We start from the raw sequence: 14615 nt of genomic DNA, 5'->3' as shown, positions 1-14615 counted from the left end.
TGTGAAGAGAAAATCAGAGCAGACTAGAGTGAGATTAGAGTAAGAACAAGATTAGCTTGGCTCAAACAGTGGAAACAGTTTTCACGTTCATATAGACCCTGCTCCACTTATTGAGCCCAGCTAAGTGGCTTTTAGATATAGATAGATAGATAGATAGATAGATAGATACGTAGATATATGTATATACAGACATATATAGTGTGCACACTTCTGTCTTATATAAAGAACGACATGTACTGAGATCGGTGATCGATGATATTGACATGCTGTGTTCTTCTCCATCACAGCTTATGAACATTGGGACACGACGGCCTCCACCCAGGAAGATCATCATGAACGTGTCGGTGAACGATGACATTCAGCTGAAAAAATCGGAGAATGCATGGAAACCCTGGAATGAAGAGGGAGAATCCTGCAGAAGAACCTGAGGCGCAAAAAACACAGGTAGCGCAAAATACTCACACGAGTGACTAGATATTAAATAAAAACTACAGCTACAAGCACTGCACTAAATATGATTTAACCTACCACCAGTCGAGTGATTAATTGTTTTAATTGACTCCCTCTTTGACCAATTCTCCTCAGGAGCTCTTCAGGAAGGTTCGCAGCATCCTGAACAAGCTGACGCCTCAGAAGTTCAACCAGCTGATGAAGCAGGTGACGGACCTGACCATCGACACAGAGGAGAGGCTCAAAGGAGTCATCGACCTGGTTTTTGAGAAGGCCATCGACGAGCCCAGCTTCTCTGTGGCCTACGGACACATGTGCCGCTGCCTCGCCACGGTAGGAAGTGCTTAGGCTTTAGAAGAGGAGCAGCAGGCGCGTGTTTGTCGAGTTAATGGTTTAAATCTGTGAATCCTGCAGGCAGAAGTGTATGAATAAAAGAGGTCACAGTTTATTAAATATGTATTTCCACAATTAGATTCCACCATTAGAGGTTCAGTCTGTCCCTTATCTTCATATTTCCGCTGTGTCTGCTTCTCATGTGCAGCTCAAAGTGCCCATGAGTGACAAACCCAACACCACAGTGAACTTTCGCAAACTGCTGCTAAACCGCTGCCAGAAGGAGTTTGAGAAAGACAAGGTGGACGATGTGGTGTTCGAGAGGAAGCAGAAAGAGCTGGACTCTGCTGCATCAGTATGTGGGCTGTGAAATAATCCAGCGATTTCATGCTTTATCACTTTACATTAATAACTTCCATGACAAGTGTATTGTTACATTTATTTATCATCTTTGGTCCCAACAGGCGACGGAGCGCGAGCGTCTTCAGGAGGAGCTTGAGGAAGCAAAGGACAAGGCCCGCCGACGTTCCATCGGCAACATCAAGTTCATTGGAGAGCTCTTCAAGCTCAAGATGTTAACGGAGGCCATCATGCACGACTGTGTGGTGAAGCTGCTGAAGAACCACGACGAGGAGTCTCTGGAGTGTCTGTGCAGACTGCTCACCACTATCGGCAAGGACCTGGACTTTGAGAAAGCAAAGGTGAGCTGAAGAAAGAAGTCGATTTGATAAGTGAGATAGGTGATTATAGAAGAACCTAGAGTCTGAGACAGACAGCGAGCTAAACCTTAACAGGGTAACAGGTCATACCTCGTTTAGAAAGCAGAAACGTAAAGTATAAAGATTATATAATGTGGTCTTAAAGAAGGTTATTATTAGGTTTCAAGATTCAAAAAACTTGTTTTGCCCTGTAACAGTTGCTCTCAACTCAGACAGAAAGAAAAAAGGAACCACAACTAGAAACAAAGAAACCACATCAACACAAATACAGAGTAACAATAACATCAATACAGGAAACTTGGTATACATACAGAATATGTAAGATTAATGAAAATAGGTCAATAACTATAGTCCAGGGTGGAACGACAACAGATATATGACAACCTGACCATCCTCTCAGCTACAACATGTAGAGGGTCCAGCTCAGACAGAGCCAGCCCTCCTGATCAGTTTGTTCAGCTAAAGTCCATCACCAGTTTCTTTTGTTTTACTGATATTGAGTTAAAGTTGGTCCACACCAGTCTACAGAACTGTCCACCACTCCCTGGTACCCTGGTGTGACGAATCCACCCTGAATACATCCTGCAACTGCAGAGTCATCAGAGAACTTCTGAAGATGGCAGGACTCTGAGTTGTACCTGAAGTGTGAGGTATACAGGGTAAAGAGGAAGGTAGACAGAACTGTTCTCTGTGGAGCACCTGTGCTACAAACCACAGTGTCAGACACAGTTCTACAGGTGGATGTACTGGAGACGTTCTGTAAGGTCTGTAAGATCCAACAACACATGTTGACCGGCTGGTGTTAAATGCACTGGAGACATTACAACAACATAATCCTCACTGAGGCCCCATGCTTGTCCAGGTGGGTGTAGGTGCAATGGAGCAGATCTATGAAGCTAGCAGCCACAATTTATTTCCATATTTTAAATTAAATTGCTATTGGTATCTTACATTTATCCCAAAAATAAAAAAATAAAAGGGAAAACAAATCTAAAAATTGAAAACCACAACATTTGGGTCCAGCCCTAATTAACATCCTTCAGGATTTATTCCATCCACAGCCCCCGCTCCATTGCTGACACATGAAAGAAAATGTTCTGGTGGGATTCAGCCCCACACCAACTGGGCAACATTCGGTTCCTGAGGCAGAGGATAAACTTAATATGTAGGTTATGAGGAAACGGGAATATCCCCACAGTGTCCCCACCCCACTTTGTTCTGTCTCACTGGCTCTCCTGTAGACATGAGTGACTCCCAGCCGGACACAGCGAGAGTCCTTTGCGAGATGCTTTGAGGGACACAACTGACCTGAGGGCCTTTCTGCTCTCTCTCTGCTCTCTCTCTGCTGCACTGCGATGTGTGGTTCTTCATCATCTACCAGTCTCTTGCAAAAGGGGAAAGCTCTCTGTCCAGCAGGAAAACGGCTGTGAACTCGGCAGAACAACTTAATTCAGCCAAAGTTTCTTTTTCCTGTGAAGGATATTTATACTGTTTACCATCATAAAAGTGCAGTTTTTCTTCATTACATCCAACATAATGTGGTCATAAATCACCCATCTTGTTCTTCATACAAATTTCATTCTGTTTAATGTGGTAATTTCCTGAACATGGCCGTTTTAATGTCGGGCCATTCAAGTGAATTGTGTCTGTTCTTTTTCAGCCATTACATTTTTTTTTTTCTCTCCCAGAATGTTTCAATTTACTTTTGGGCGTTCTGGAAAGCTCCTGCTCCAAACTGAACAATCAGACGATTGAGTGAAATGATGTGCAGCCTGAAAGCTGCAGTCTGTTAGACTGAATAGAGACACTGAGAATATAACCTTCATGTTTCAAATTAACCTTCTCTCTCTCTCTCCCTCCCTTCGCAGCCTCGGATGGATCAGTATTTCAATCAGATGGAAAAAATCGTCAAGGAGAGAAAGACTTCATCTCGGATACGATTTATGTTACAAGACGTTATAGACCTCAGGCTGGTGAGTATGTGGTTGTGTGGTATCTGTTTTATGTGCACTGCTGTGGAGAGTCCAAACTCTCTAGCTCTGGTTCACGCTGCATTTTCACAGAGGTTGGTTTCATTGATCTCTCTCACCTCCTGGAACACGACACTGGGTTTTCTTGTCTCGTTCTGGTAAATGGGAATCTGCCACTCCTCGTCCTGTCATTGGATTTTAAACCATTTGGAGAAGACGGACTATAGAAAATCCTGTGTGAAAATACTTTGTGACACAGGGACAGATGTAGACTTACAGTGCACTACCTGTACGTGCATGTGCAACAATTTAATAATGTGAATATTATGAACACAGCTAGAAAACACTCTCAGTAGACATGTTTTTGAAATGATGCATCTAAAACATTTTAATCTGCCTTTAATTCTACCATAAACGAGTCTGTTGAGCTGTGGTGTATTCTAACAAGATGTGGCACTGCACAGTTAAATGTGATTACTTAAGCATGTCTTGTTCTTAGTGTTTTGCCACTGGTTCTAAAACTAAAAGAGCAGCTGTAAAACAACACACACAAAAGAAAATAAGCTCAATATAAAAACTGGAGAAGACAAGTTTGCTGCTTTGTTCGCTGCATCATGCCAGCAACGTAAACTGGCAGGTGTCAACTTAAAAGTGTTTATATGTGCAACACCTTCTATAATTAGACTCTAGATTTGAATGAGGAGAAACTCCCCTGAAAACCCCTTTAATTTAAAAAAAGGAGAAGAAACATCAGAGGAAGTTTCAATATAGAAAAATCTAAAAGAATTACAATCAGTCACACTGTGTATTTATTATAACTAAAATATGGATTAATAATTTCTGTTTGTGTGGAAATAACAGTTTTAATCTGTTTTTACAATTTATAAATTGTGCAGATACATTAAAGTTATCTGCACCTGTATGTTAACATATACACACACTAATCGACTCTGACGACTCTCACATCTAAACGTCGTCTAGTTTAAAGTTACGTTCCCTCCATACATCACACCTGATGTTTCTCCTTACGTAACAATGTTAATCTGTACTGTCCCAGATAAACTAACAAATAAACACAAACTGTTTTCTGGCACTGAGAGAAACTAATAAAATAACTTTTATATTGTAGAATAAGTAGAAATAAACTGGAACAGATGCTTTAACATGAAGTGACATTTCAGGCGTTTCCAATAGAGAGACATGTTCACTGATTAATCTTTCACTGCCTCCCCAAGTCGCACCTAACACGAGCTGTTTGAATCAATGTCAGTGCAGGCAGATTGAAACCCCGCTGTGCTTTACTGCTGTTAAATTTGAAATTAAAATGAACAAGGCTACTTATGCAGTCCCAGGATCCACGTTTGTTTAAAAACAACCAGCATCCAGGAGAGAAATTAATGATGGATGAAGGGTTGTTTTGAAATGTAACGCTGACGAACACGGCCACTGATCTCTCGGTCAGGGATGATCGTTTAATAATAATAATCATCACTCTCTCGACTTATTATTAATATTATTATCTTAATTACTTTAATTTGAATATGTTACTACTCTTAGATTCAGTTTTACATTCATCGTGTGTTTTTCCTAGCACAACTGGGTGTCCAGGAGAGCAGACCAGGGCCCAAAAACCATCGAGCAGATCCACAAGGAGGCAAAGATTGAAGAGCAGGAAGAGCAGAGAAAAGTGCACCAGCAGCTGCTCTCCAAGGACAGCAAGAGACGACCAGGTCAGACGTGCAGTCTAAATCCTCTTTAAGGCTTTAGAGTCACAGCGGCCCAGCTATGCCGACTCAGGAAGCCTGCAAGTATACAGGCAGACTTCCTGTCCCTATAGCCTGCAGAAATGCTATTGTGCCCCACAGCAGACAGGAAACCCCCCCACTATCTTAAGTCATCTGTTAGCTGACCTATTATGTTTCCTTGTATACAGCAGTGGGCAACAGAAACTGTCATAAATGGTCATAAATGTCACTCTGTCAGGTTTTTTTACTGCAGAATTTCCACTGAACTTGTCTCAACTGTGTTTTCCCTCTTTGCATGTGGGTGTGTCTCTGTGGCTGCGCAGATCCAAGAGAACAGAGAGAACAGAGAGATCAGCGTGTGCAGAGAGAGGAGACCTGGAACACTGTGCCCATGACAAAAAACAGCAGGACCATTGACCCCACAAAGATCCCAAAAATCTCCAAGGTGAGGCTTGCTGCCAGGAAAGTACAGTAGTAGAACAGTAGGCGAGCTGGGATGTAGCTTAGGGAGCCACCAGCTGGAGAGGTGCTGAACATCAGGAAGATTTTCTCTCTGCTTTCTGAAGTCCATGACTGGGATTAAAAATATGCATTTCATTAAGCCGACTTCTCCATGCTCACTATACTTCAGAGTGTACATGCTGTCATCATGTGAAACAGGTGGTTACTGCTTATTTTGAGACCCACAGTTTGTTTTCTTACATAACTGTGTAGACCATGTGTACAACAGCATTATTAATCAGTAGCTAGTTGATCAGAAAGAGTCATTTGATGAAAACTGAGATACTGGTGTAACTCGTCTGCTGGAGTCACACTGAAGAACAAACCTCAGTTTGGAGCTTTATACCTTAAAAGATTTGACCTCCTAAAATATCCAGGCTAAGTGTGCACTCAAGGTAAAAGGGGTTCAAGTAAATACTGGATCATAGTTGAGGAGATTCTCCTTCCAAGACAAACAGGAACATGTTTTATATGAAATGAGAATGTCAAAAGTGGTGACAAGCTTAATTAGGTTGAATCGGCACCAGCGGGTGTCCAGAAACCAGAATATCAGCAGCGGACAGGAGTTGAGTTAAATACACCATCAAATTAAGTTTAGAAAACTTTGATTTGTTCCACTATAGGAAAGTTCCAATATAACACTATAAAGCTACAAGAACTATAAGTGTGTACAATATGTGCCTATGGGTATGTACAGTATAGTACAGTATATGGATGTCAATGGATAAATAAATAAATACCAGGTAAAGTGACTACAGTATATTGCACTGGAGGTGATTCACCTTAAAGATAGTGCTGCACATGATTACAGTCTGACTGCAGCACAGAGGGTGGATCAGTCTGAAACTGAAGCTGCTCTCCAGGGCAGACAGGGCGTCCTGCAAGGACTGAGACTCATGGTCCAGCATAGTACAGTGCATCTGTGTTATGAGTCCAGTCCCGTTTGTTGTTCAGGTAAACTCCCAGGTTCTTAGTAGAAACCATGTCTATTCCCTGGATGTTCACTGATGAGGGGAGAGTAGACCAATGTCTGCAGAAGTCCACAACCATCTCCTTGGTCTTCCCTGCGTTGATGAGGAGGTGGTTGTGCTGACATCAGTCCTTGAAGTCATGGTCAGTCCTCTGTACTCGACAATCTCAGAGTTGTCGTAGAACCTCTACCAGCAGCCACCTCCCATCAGCGCCAGAACCGGATTAACAGAAGTCGAAAAAAGTGAAAGGAATAGTCTCTGATTAAGGCTGATCACTGATATTTTATATTTTATATGTCTGTACAGACTGTTACAGACATACAGTGTCAGTGTTGTGGTTTAGATACATTTTAAAAAAATGACCCTGCTACATAAGTATTTACACAGAACCGAAGTCCTTCCTGTGAACCATCGTAATTAGACTGTTTACACAAACTGTTCCTGTGGTGTCATATCTACATTATTGTGGTTTATATGCTCAGTACTACATATTCTCTGTGCTGGATCCAACCACTGCAGAGTAAAAAAAAAAGGATCTCTTTTAAAGCTCCCCCTGCTGGGCGCTTAGTAAATTGATATTTGGAACATCTAAACTGTATGATATGTCCTTTTTTTAAGCAGGAATAATAAAGTTTGTTCCTACACGACTCTCTTTCTGCAGCCTCAGATGGATGAGAAGATCCAGTTGGGCCCACGGGCTCAGGTCACCTGGGTGAAAGGCAGCAGTGGGGGCGCCAAGGCAAGCGACTCGGGTAAGATGACAGAGCGAGTAGAGACCTGGAGATACAGCAAAGTGAAACTATTTATGCTTTAACTGGTTATTGTGATAGCTCCAGCCTGATAAGGACGTAAGAGATCAAAGTAGTGAACCTGATGTTTGTGATTCGAAGTCATGCCTGATGATCCTGTTGTGGCTGCAGATAATCTAAATGTTGCTCAGTGCAGTTATTTTCAGTCTTAAAATGAACTAGTTCCTGTGGTTTCCGACTCTCTAAGACAAAACTGTTTATGGTTGTTCCAAACGTCCTACCGGAGGAAGTGAATGGTTTAAAATGATTTAACTTTAATAACTTCTAATCATTTCCTTCAACAGAACTGTCCCGGACAGCTGGCCTCAACCGTTACTCTGCGCTGCAGTCCACGCCTTCCCCTCAACCCTCCACCACGACTCCACAGAACCAGGACTTTGACTCCAGGAGAACTCTGGGAAGGTAAAGAATAACACGAGCCGTTATGTGCTGTGTGCTTGTTTGTGCCTATTGTGTTTCCCATAAACTTAGTTTTCTTTTTCTCCCTACGTGCAGTCGTAGCAGTACAGGAAGGGAGCGCAGTGAGAAGCCGCTGATCTCTGTCGCTCCGTCATCACGGCCCGGACCGTTCGTCAGAGGAGGCAGTTCTAAAGAGCTGCTGGAGAGTCAAACGCCCGAGGAGCCTCGAAGAGACCGGGAGCGAGAAGGAGCCGAGCCCCGGAGACCGAGTGTCACAGAAGACAAAACGGAGCCTGAACGCAGCAGAGTCAGGGAACCTGGTGAGGAACAGGACAGAACATGAAACAATACTTCATTATTGGGGCCAATTTGAGATTTTTATTTTAACTTTTAATATTTTTGAAGCCAATATTTAGTTGGGTATCAAAAGACTAAAACTAGAACAGTAATCACGTTTTGTCTGTTTTATAGACGCACGGAGATTTATTCTTTACAAAGCTGCAATTTGTGATCGTACTAAAACCATTGAGGGTGAAAAAACATGGACAGTAAACAGTCATTATGGGGCAACGTCAAAAGGGTGGAGAGTCCTGTGATGATACAGATGTCTGAATGGAGCTCTTAGCACAGACGCTATTTAACTTTTTCTTTTTTTTTACATTGACAGTGAAACCTGAGCCTGTAGTCCAGGTCCCAGACAGACCTGCCCTGTCTGAAGAGGAGATCGAGAGGAAGTCAAAGGCCATCATCAACGAGTTCCTGCATATAAACGATTACAAGGTACTGAGACTTGGTTGTTGGTCATTACACTACATCGGTCTGTTTGTATTTAAATATCTAATTTACTAATAAAACCCCTCAGTTGTATTTCTCTAAATAATTTGGTGCATTAGGATTTTCTGTTACTGCACTGAAGCTGCAGCTCAGTCAGCTCAACGCAGCAAAGAAAGTCTCAGTTTTATCTGATGTGCTGCTTCGTAATAATAATTAATAATAACCACTAATCCAAACCATGTAGTGTTCAGTGTAACACTTCTCTCTCTAGTTTCCAGCCCACACAGTCTTAACAATGTTCCTCTGCCTTTTGCAGGAGGCTGTCCAGTGTGTGGACGAGCTCGAGCTGGGCTCTCAGCTCCACATATTTGTGCGCGTTGGGGTGGAGTCGACCCTGGAGCGCAGTCAGATAACACGGGACCACATGGGCCAGCTCCTCTTCCAGCTGGTGCAGCAGGAAATCCTGCCCAAACCCCAGTTCTACAAAGGGTCAGTTGTCTGGGACCATTTTTTTATTATTATAAAACTATTATTATTATTTTTTAATGACGCCCAGTATAAAGAAATATTGAGAAGTCCTTCTCAGAGAAATTTTCTTTTTTGGTAAAATAATTTTTATCATTTTCTGGTTCAAACAGTTTTCAGTATAAATGATCTTTCGTCTGTTTTTGTTCAGCTCTGGTTCTCACCACCACTGTGTTCTCGTGTTTCCTCAGGTTTGCAGACACACTGGAGCAGGCGGACGACATGGCCATCGACATTCCCCATATCTGGCTGTACTTGGCCGAACTGCTCAGCCCTGTGCTGAGGGACGGGGGCTTCTCTATGAGAGAGCTCTTTAGGTACAGACACAGCGACATTGTTTGGTGTTTGTTCAGGAATAAATGGCATCTTGTAACAAGTTGCATCTTATGTACTTTGCTCTGGTCGTTTGGTTCTGTGGCTGAAGCAGCAAAAAAAAAAAAAAAAAAGAAAGAAAAACTGTTGTTTACAGCTTCCCGCCCTTGTTTACATGGTGGAGTATAAATTTTCCCCTAACTAAGCAGAAACCAAGCGGCACATTAAGCTCCTGCACAGTTGCTGTAAACTAAGCTCAGCATGAAGGAAACGGTTCAGACGTCTTTCTAATTTCTGTCTCCTGTGTTAACAGTGAATTAAGCAAACCTTTGCTTCCTGTTGGAAGAGCTGGGATCTTAATTTCTGAAATACTGCACATACTATGCAAACAAATGGTAAGCAACACTTTCTATTTATACTTTCAGCCGTCCTCTGCATACATTTATACTGCATGTGAATCTAGTGGAGTTTAGTCAATAGCTGAGTGGCTATAGAGAAATAACAGATGATCAATTATTAACTTAAATATCGATATTATTCTTTGAGAAAAGTGAAATAAACAAGTTTATTTTTCCGTCTTTCATTTCTAACAAAGCTGACACAGTGTTTTTTATTTATCTCACTGCTGTAAATTGAACACAAGTAACAAGATGTGTACGAGGAGAGAGGTGTGATCTAGTCTGGTCTTGTCTCTGCAGAGCCATAGGACTGTGGGTTCTCTGTGGAGGGAATCTGGCCTCAACTGGACCGACTTTCTACCAGAGGGAGAAGAGGTTCAGGCTTTCATCTCACAACAGGTTGGTGCAAACTGACTTCAGTCAAATTAAGAAATATCAGTTTTAATAAAACTTACAGTCGCCTTCCATCAGCTGTGTGTATACTTCATCTAACAAGTTTCCCTTCTTTTCCTTATTTGGTATTTTTTACATTGTCTGGACACAAACAGAAGCTCCAGTTTGTTATGTCGGACGGTTCCAGCCCTGAGGCGGCTCAGTCGAAAAGGATCTTGTCTCCTGAGGAGCTGAGCCAACAGCTGGAGAGACTCCTTCTGGAAGACATGGCAACAGACGAGCAGATCTTTGATTGGGTGGAGGTATGAAAACAAAACACAAAACAAACATCTCTCATACTGGGCAGTAGCTAAAGTTCTTACTCTACTGTGTTTTGTCAGAGCTGATCTATTTACGTTGATAGTTCATTACCTGGAGGTTCTGTATGTGAGAAGTCTTTATCTGAACAGCTCCTGGTACAAAGTCTGTTTTTTGTCCGATTGAGCCCATGCGTGAATACAGTAGGTACGGTAACTGTCTGGAGAATTTATTGGGAACAAGTGGGCGTGCTGACGTTTATTCCCAGACATTGTCCTCACTTAATGTGAGAAAACACACTATGCTATTTTAGTCCTAAACTGACATGAGTGCACAAATTAAACTGAAATGTGAAGTCAAGTGTGTAATGAATACCGATGTGTGAGTCAGATCACTCATCAGTTTCTACAAACAGATGTTTCTCAGTCAATGTCCAACACATGTCCCAGATCAGAGATGAAAAAATAATCTTAGTCACCTGGGAGAAGAAAACTCAGATTAGGGCCACGTCAGCTGCAGTGTGAATGTATTTAGATCCTCAGCTCCTCCTGTCCATTATAAAGTGCTGTAGGTTCTAAAGTGTATTTACCGTTTTACGGCTGCACTGCGTCAGGTGGTGACTCATGAAGTTGGATAATAGCGATACTGAGCAGCAGGACACGTAGCTGTTAAGTGGTGTGGTGGATAACACAGGATAATTAGAGGCAGGTGACAGCATCCAAAGATGCTACATGGGAGCAAAATGAGCTGCACAGTTCAGGCCGACCTGTCACTGCGCTACGTTCCCTCTCACACTCCCTGACATACACATGCTGCTTCTTCCAGTATGTTGTTATGAGGTTCAAGTGGTTCCTGTTCCTGAATCCTTTGAAACTGACTGACTGTGTGTGTTGCCCTCTTCTCTGTGCTCCATCACTCAGGCAAACCTAGATGAATCTCAGATGAGCTCGTCTCCCTTCCTGAGGGCTTTGATGACAGCTGTGTGTAAGGCAGCAGTGAAAGGTAAGCACTGCACCACCCGTAGGACACCTTCCAATTCTCCATCTCCACACCAATAATTTCAATATTTACACTGGGCCAAACTCACTCTGCCTCCTGCTTTGCCGAACAGATGATAACACCAACTGTCGAGTGGACACCGCCATCATCCAGAGGAGATTGCCTGTATTACTCAAGTACCTTAACTCAGACACTGAGCGACAGCTGCAAGCACTTTATGCACTTCAGGCGCTGATCGTCGCCCTCGATCAGCCTCCAAGTAGGTTTATCCACAATGACACTGTGACACTTTCTTTTCTTCTGTTATCAGAGAAGATGACGTTGATGTTTCAGAGCAATATTTTACTAATGTCACCACAGGGTTCATTTAATAGCTGTTCTGGGGAAATTAGATACTCAAGTTTCCAACTTTTTAGAAGCATCATTAAAAGTATGTTACCTAATACATAAATACTAAAGAAAGTACTGTATAGCCTGATGCCCAATAAAACACTTTGAGTCCCTCCCTAGTTTTATATGGAAATAAAACAAGTCATAGAAAAAATATTGCCAAAGGAAAACAATCAGGGAATCTGCAGACTTTTAAAAATCTTAAATTATTAAAATCATGTTTAAAAAGTCCTAAATTATTCATTTGCAAGTTTTTTCTTTGTTGTTCATCTCTTTGTCTGAAATGTAGTCAAGTTTCATTTGGTATGTGACAAAAATTGGGAAAAAAACGTACATTGTGTAGGTACAACCAGCAAACACACAGGCCACTACCTAACACTGAACTAAATAAAGACGCTCCAATCTTTATTTTACACAGGTACCAGCACCCTGACATTTAACGTGACGTATAACACACACATTGGATACATGTCACTTTCAAAACAGAATGAATCTGGATTTTCTGCTAGTTTTTTACATTTAAGACGTAATTTAACAGCTTTCATACAGAACAGTGAGGCTGCATACCTGTGCAGTAAACTCACCTTTAAAGAGCAGTATAAAAGAGGCTACGCCAGTTAATAAGGTGATTTTTCTGTTTTCATTAACTTTTAGTACGAAGTGTGGCTTTTTAGTTATTTCTGTTCAGGAGAATCTAGAAGATACTGCTTTACCTGTTCGCTCTGATCAACTCATTAAATGTCACGTTCTGTAGATTAAAAAAGATAATTTACAGAAAAGCCTTAAAACGTTGACATTATAAACATGTTTGTTTTTCCATGTGAACTGAACTTTGTGTGAACTGCAGACATTTAATTTTCTAGTTTCTTAAAATGTGTTTCCTCTCTGTCCTCAGACCTTCTCCGGATGTTCTTTGACTGTCTGTACGATGAGGACGTAATCTCCGAGGACGCCTTCTACAAGTGGGAGACGAGCAAAGACCCTGCGGAGCAGCAGGGAAAGGGTGTGGCTCTCAAGTCTGTCACGGCCTTCTTCACTTGGCTGCGGGAGGCGGAAGAGGAGTCGGAAGACAATTGACGAGAGCGACATCCGGGGACACGACATAGTAAAACTGCATCATTACAGCAGAACAAACAAACGTTCAAAATGGGTGTGTGGGCAGGACGACACGTTTACGGCTGGAATTTTTTTCTGCGGTACGGTTCTGAAACATGCCGCCATTTTGAGTTTGGATTCCAACGGCGGAAGCACTAAATACCTGTATTATACATAGAAAATATTTTTGTTTTAAATTTTAACTTACTTTTCTTTTGTTACTTTTTAAGAAGAGACTTAAAAGATACATAGGTTCTGGACTCTTTAATTTATTATTTTTTTAAGGACTGCAAATATGAAAGTTATTTAACATTTGCAGATGCTCACAACAAAACAGAACAGAAATAACAATATAATTAATTATAATAACAAAATAATAATTGTGAAATAAATAGCCTCCCTGGATTCTAAACTGTTTGGTATAAAACAGGGTAAAACAAAATTATTTTGGGATGAAAGGGAGGCAGAGAAGAAAAGGAACTGTTAACGTTGTTCGTGTGTGACGTTATCCCCTCAGGCGCGGCTTGCTCTGCGTTGATATGTACATATGCCTGGTGAGAGGCGGCCGTAAGAGTTCAAGATGCAAGTCAGTCCACAGAACTTTGATGCAAATGCATACGAACAAACCGAATACGTTCAAGTGAAATGAGCAAAAATGCAACTTTAAAAAGCAAATGGCCAGGGTCACTGAACATCGAATGCTTGTAATACTTCAGACCTTCAGAGCAGGTTAAATGCTTGTAAATACATTAAAGACAAAAAAGATATTTAAAAAAAGCAGATTCCCGTGGTTTGTTCTTTTAAAGCTTCATGTTCGGAGGTGTGTGTGTGTGTGTGTGTGTGTGTATGTGTGTGTATGTGTGTGTGTGTGTGTGTGTGTGTGTGTGTGTGTCACCAACTTAGCAAAGCAGCTGTTTGATCTGACCAGGAGAAGCAGCTGAGGGTCTGACTGGGATCCAGCTCTTGGTGCCACTCGTCCTGTCTGCTAAGGCATCAACTGTGGGACTCATCTTTGCAGCCGAGTGTTGTGCAGTGTTGTTGTTTTTCTGTCCACTTCGAATCGGGTTTATGTTCTGATCAGCGTATGTGGCCACGTTTATCACATTAACAGAAAACACATTTTCTCATAAGAATTAACTGTTAAATAAACTGGTAATTGTTTATAGCAACACGTGAATTGGTTCCAGGCTGAAAATTCTGTTCATAATACATAACAAAGAAAAAAATCCACATAACTGATTATCAAAATAATTGAAATGGTTTAATAGGTTACAGCTGCATCTCTAAATATACAGGTTTGATGCTGATTTTGTTATTTATTATATTTATTATAGGTGTGTATTTGCTCTACTATACACTAAACATGCACCTACCACAGTATAGAAAGTTAAAGCTGCAGTCCTCAAAGTTTTAACTGAGATATAATTATTCTTTAATTGGCATTAGATGACTACAAAGCCTGTTTGTTTTTTCAAGGTGAATTCTGTTTCTCTACATCTCAAAATTCAATGCGTTGAATACGTGAATCTAAGTGG

General features: G+C 41.5%; 1 protein-coding gene across 1 annotated transcript in view; it reads left to right on the top strand.

The window, feature by feature from the left end:
* The window catches only part of eif4g3a (eukaryotic translation initiation factor 4 gamma, 3a), a 42588-nt gene extending 28733 nt beyond the window's left edge, over positions 1 to 13855 (top strand). The window contains 20 exon segments of the mRNA XM_026348536.1: positions 288 to 400; positions 402 to 444; positions 586 to 783; positions 992 to 1138; positions 1248 to 1484; positions 3371 to 3475; positions 5064 to 5202; positions 5541 to 5662; positions 7351 to 7441; positions 7783 to 7900; positions 7994 to 8217; positions 8565 to 8677; positions 8988 to 9160; positions 9388 to 9513; positions 9822 to 9903; positions 10207 to 10305; positions 10455 to 10601; positions 11517 to 11598; positions 11708 to 11854; positions 12881 to 13855. Of these exon segments, the coding sequence (XP_026204321.1) occupies positions 288 to 400; positions 402 to 444; positions 586 to 783; positions 992 to 1138; positions 1248 to 1484; positions 3371 to 3475; positions 5064 to 5202; positions 5541 to 5662; positions 7351 to 7441; positions 7783 to 7900; positions 7994 to 8217; positions 8565 to 8677; positions 8988 to 9160; positions 9388 to 9513; positions 9822 to 9903; positions 10207 to 10305; positions 10455 to 10601; positions 11517 to 11598; positions 11708 to 11854; positions 12881 to 13062 (2688 nt within the window). The 3' untranslated portion in view covers positions 13063 to 13855.
* Positions 13856 to 14615: the final 760 nt, after the last annotated feature.

The sequence above is a fragment of the Anabas testudineus genome, chromosome 5, assembly GCF_900324465.2.
Source record: "Anabas testudineus chromosome 5, fAnaTes1.2, whole genome shotgun sequence".
Classification (NCBI taxonomy): domain Eukaryota; kingdom Metazoa; phylum Chordata; class Actinopteri; order Anabantiformes; family Anabantidae; genus Anabas; species Anabas testudineus.
This window is presented reverse-complemented; position numbering and strand designations above follow the sequence as displayed.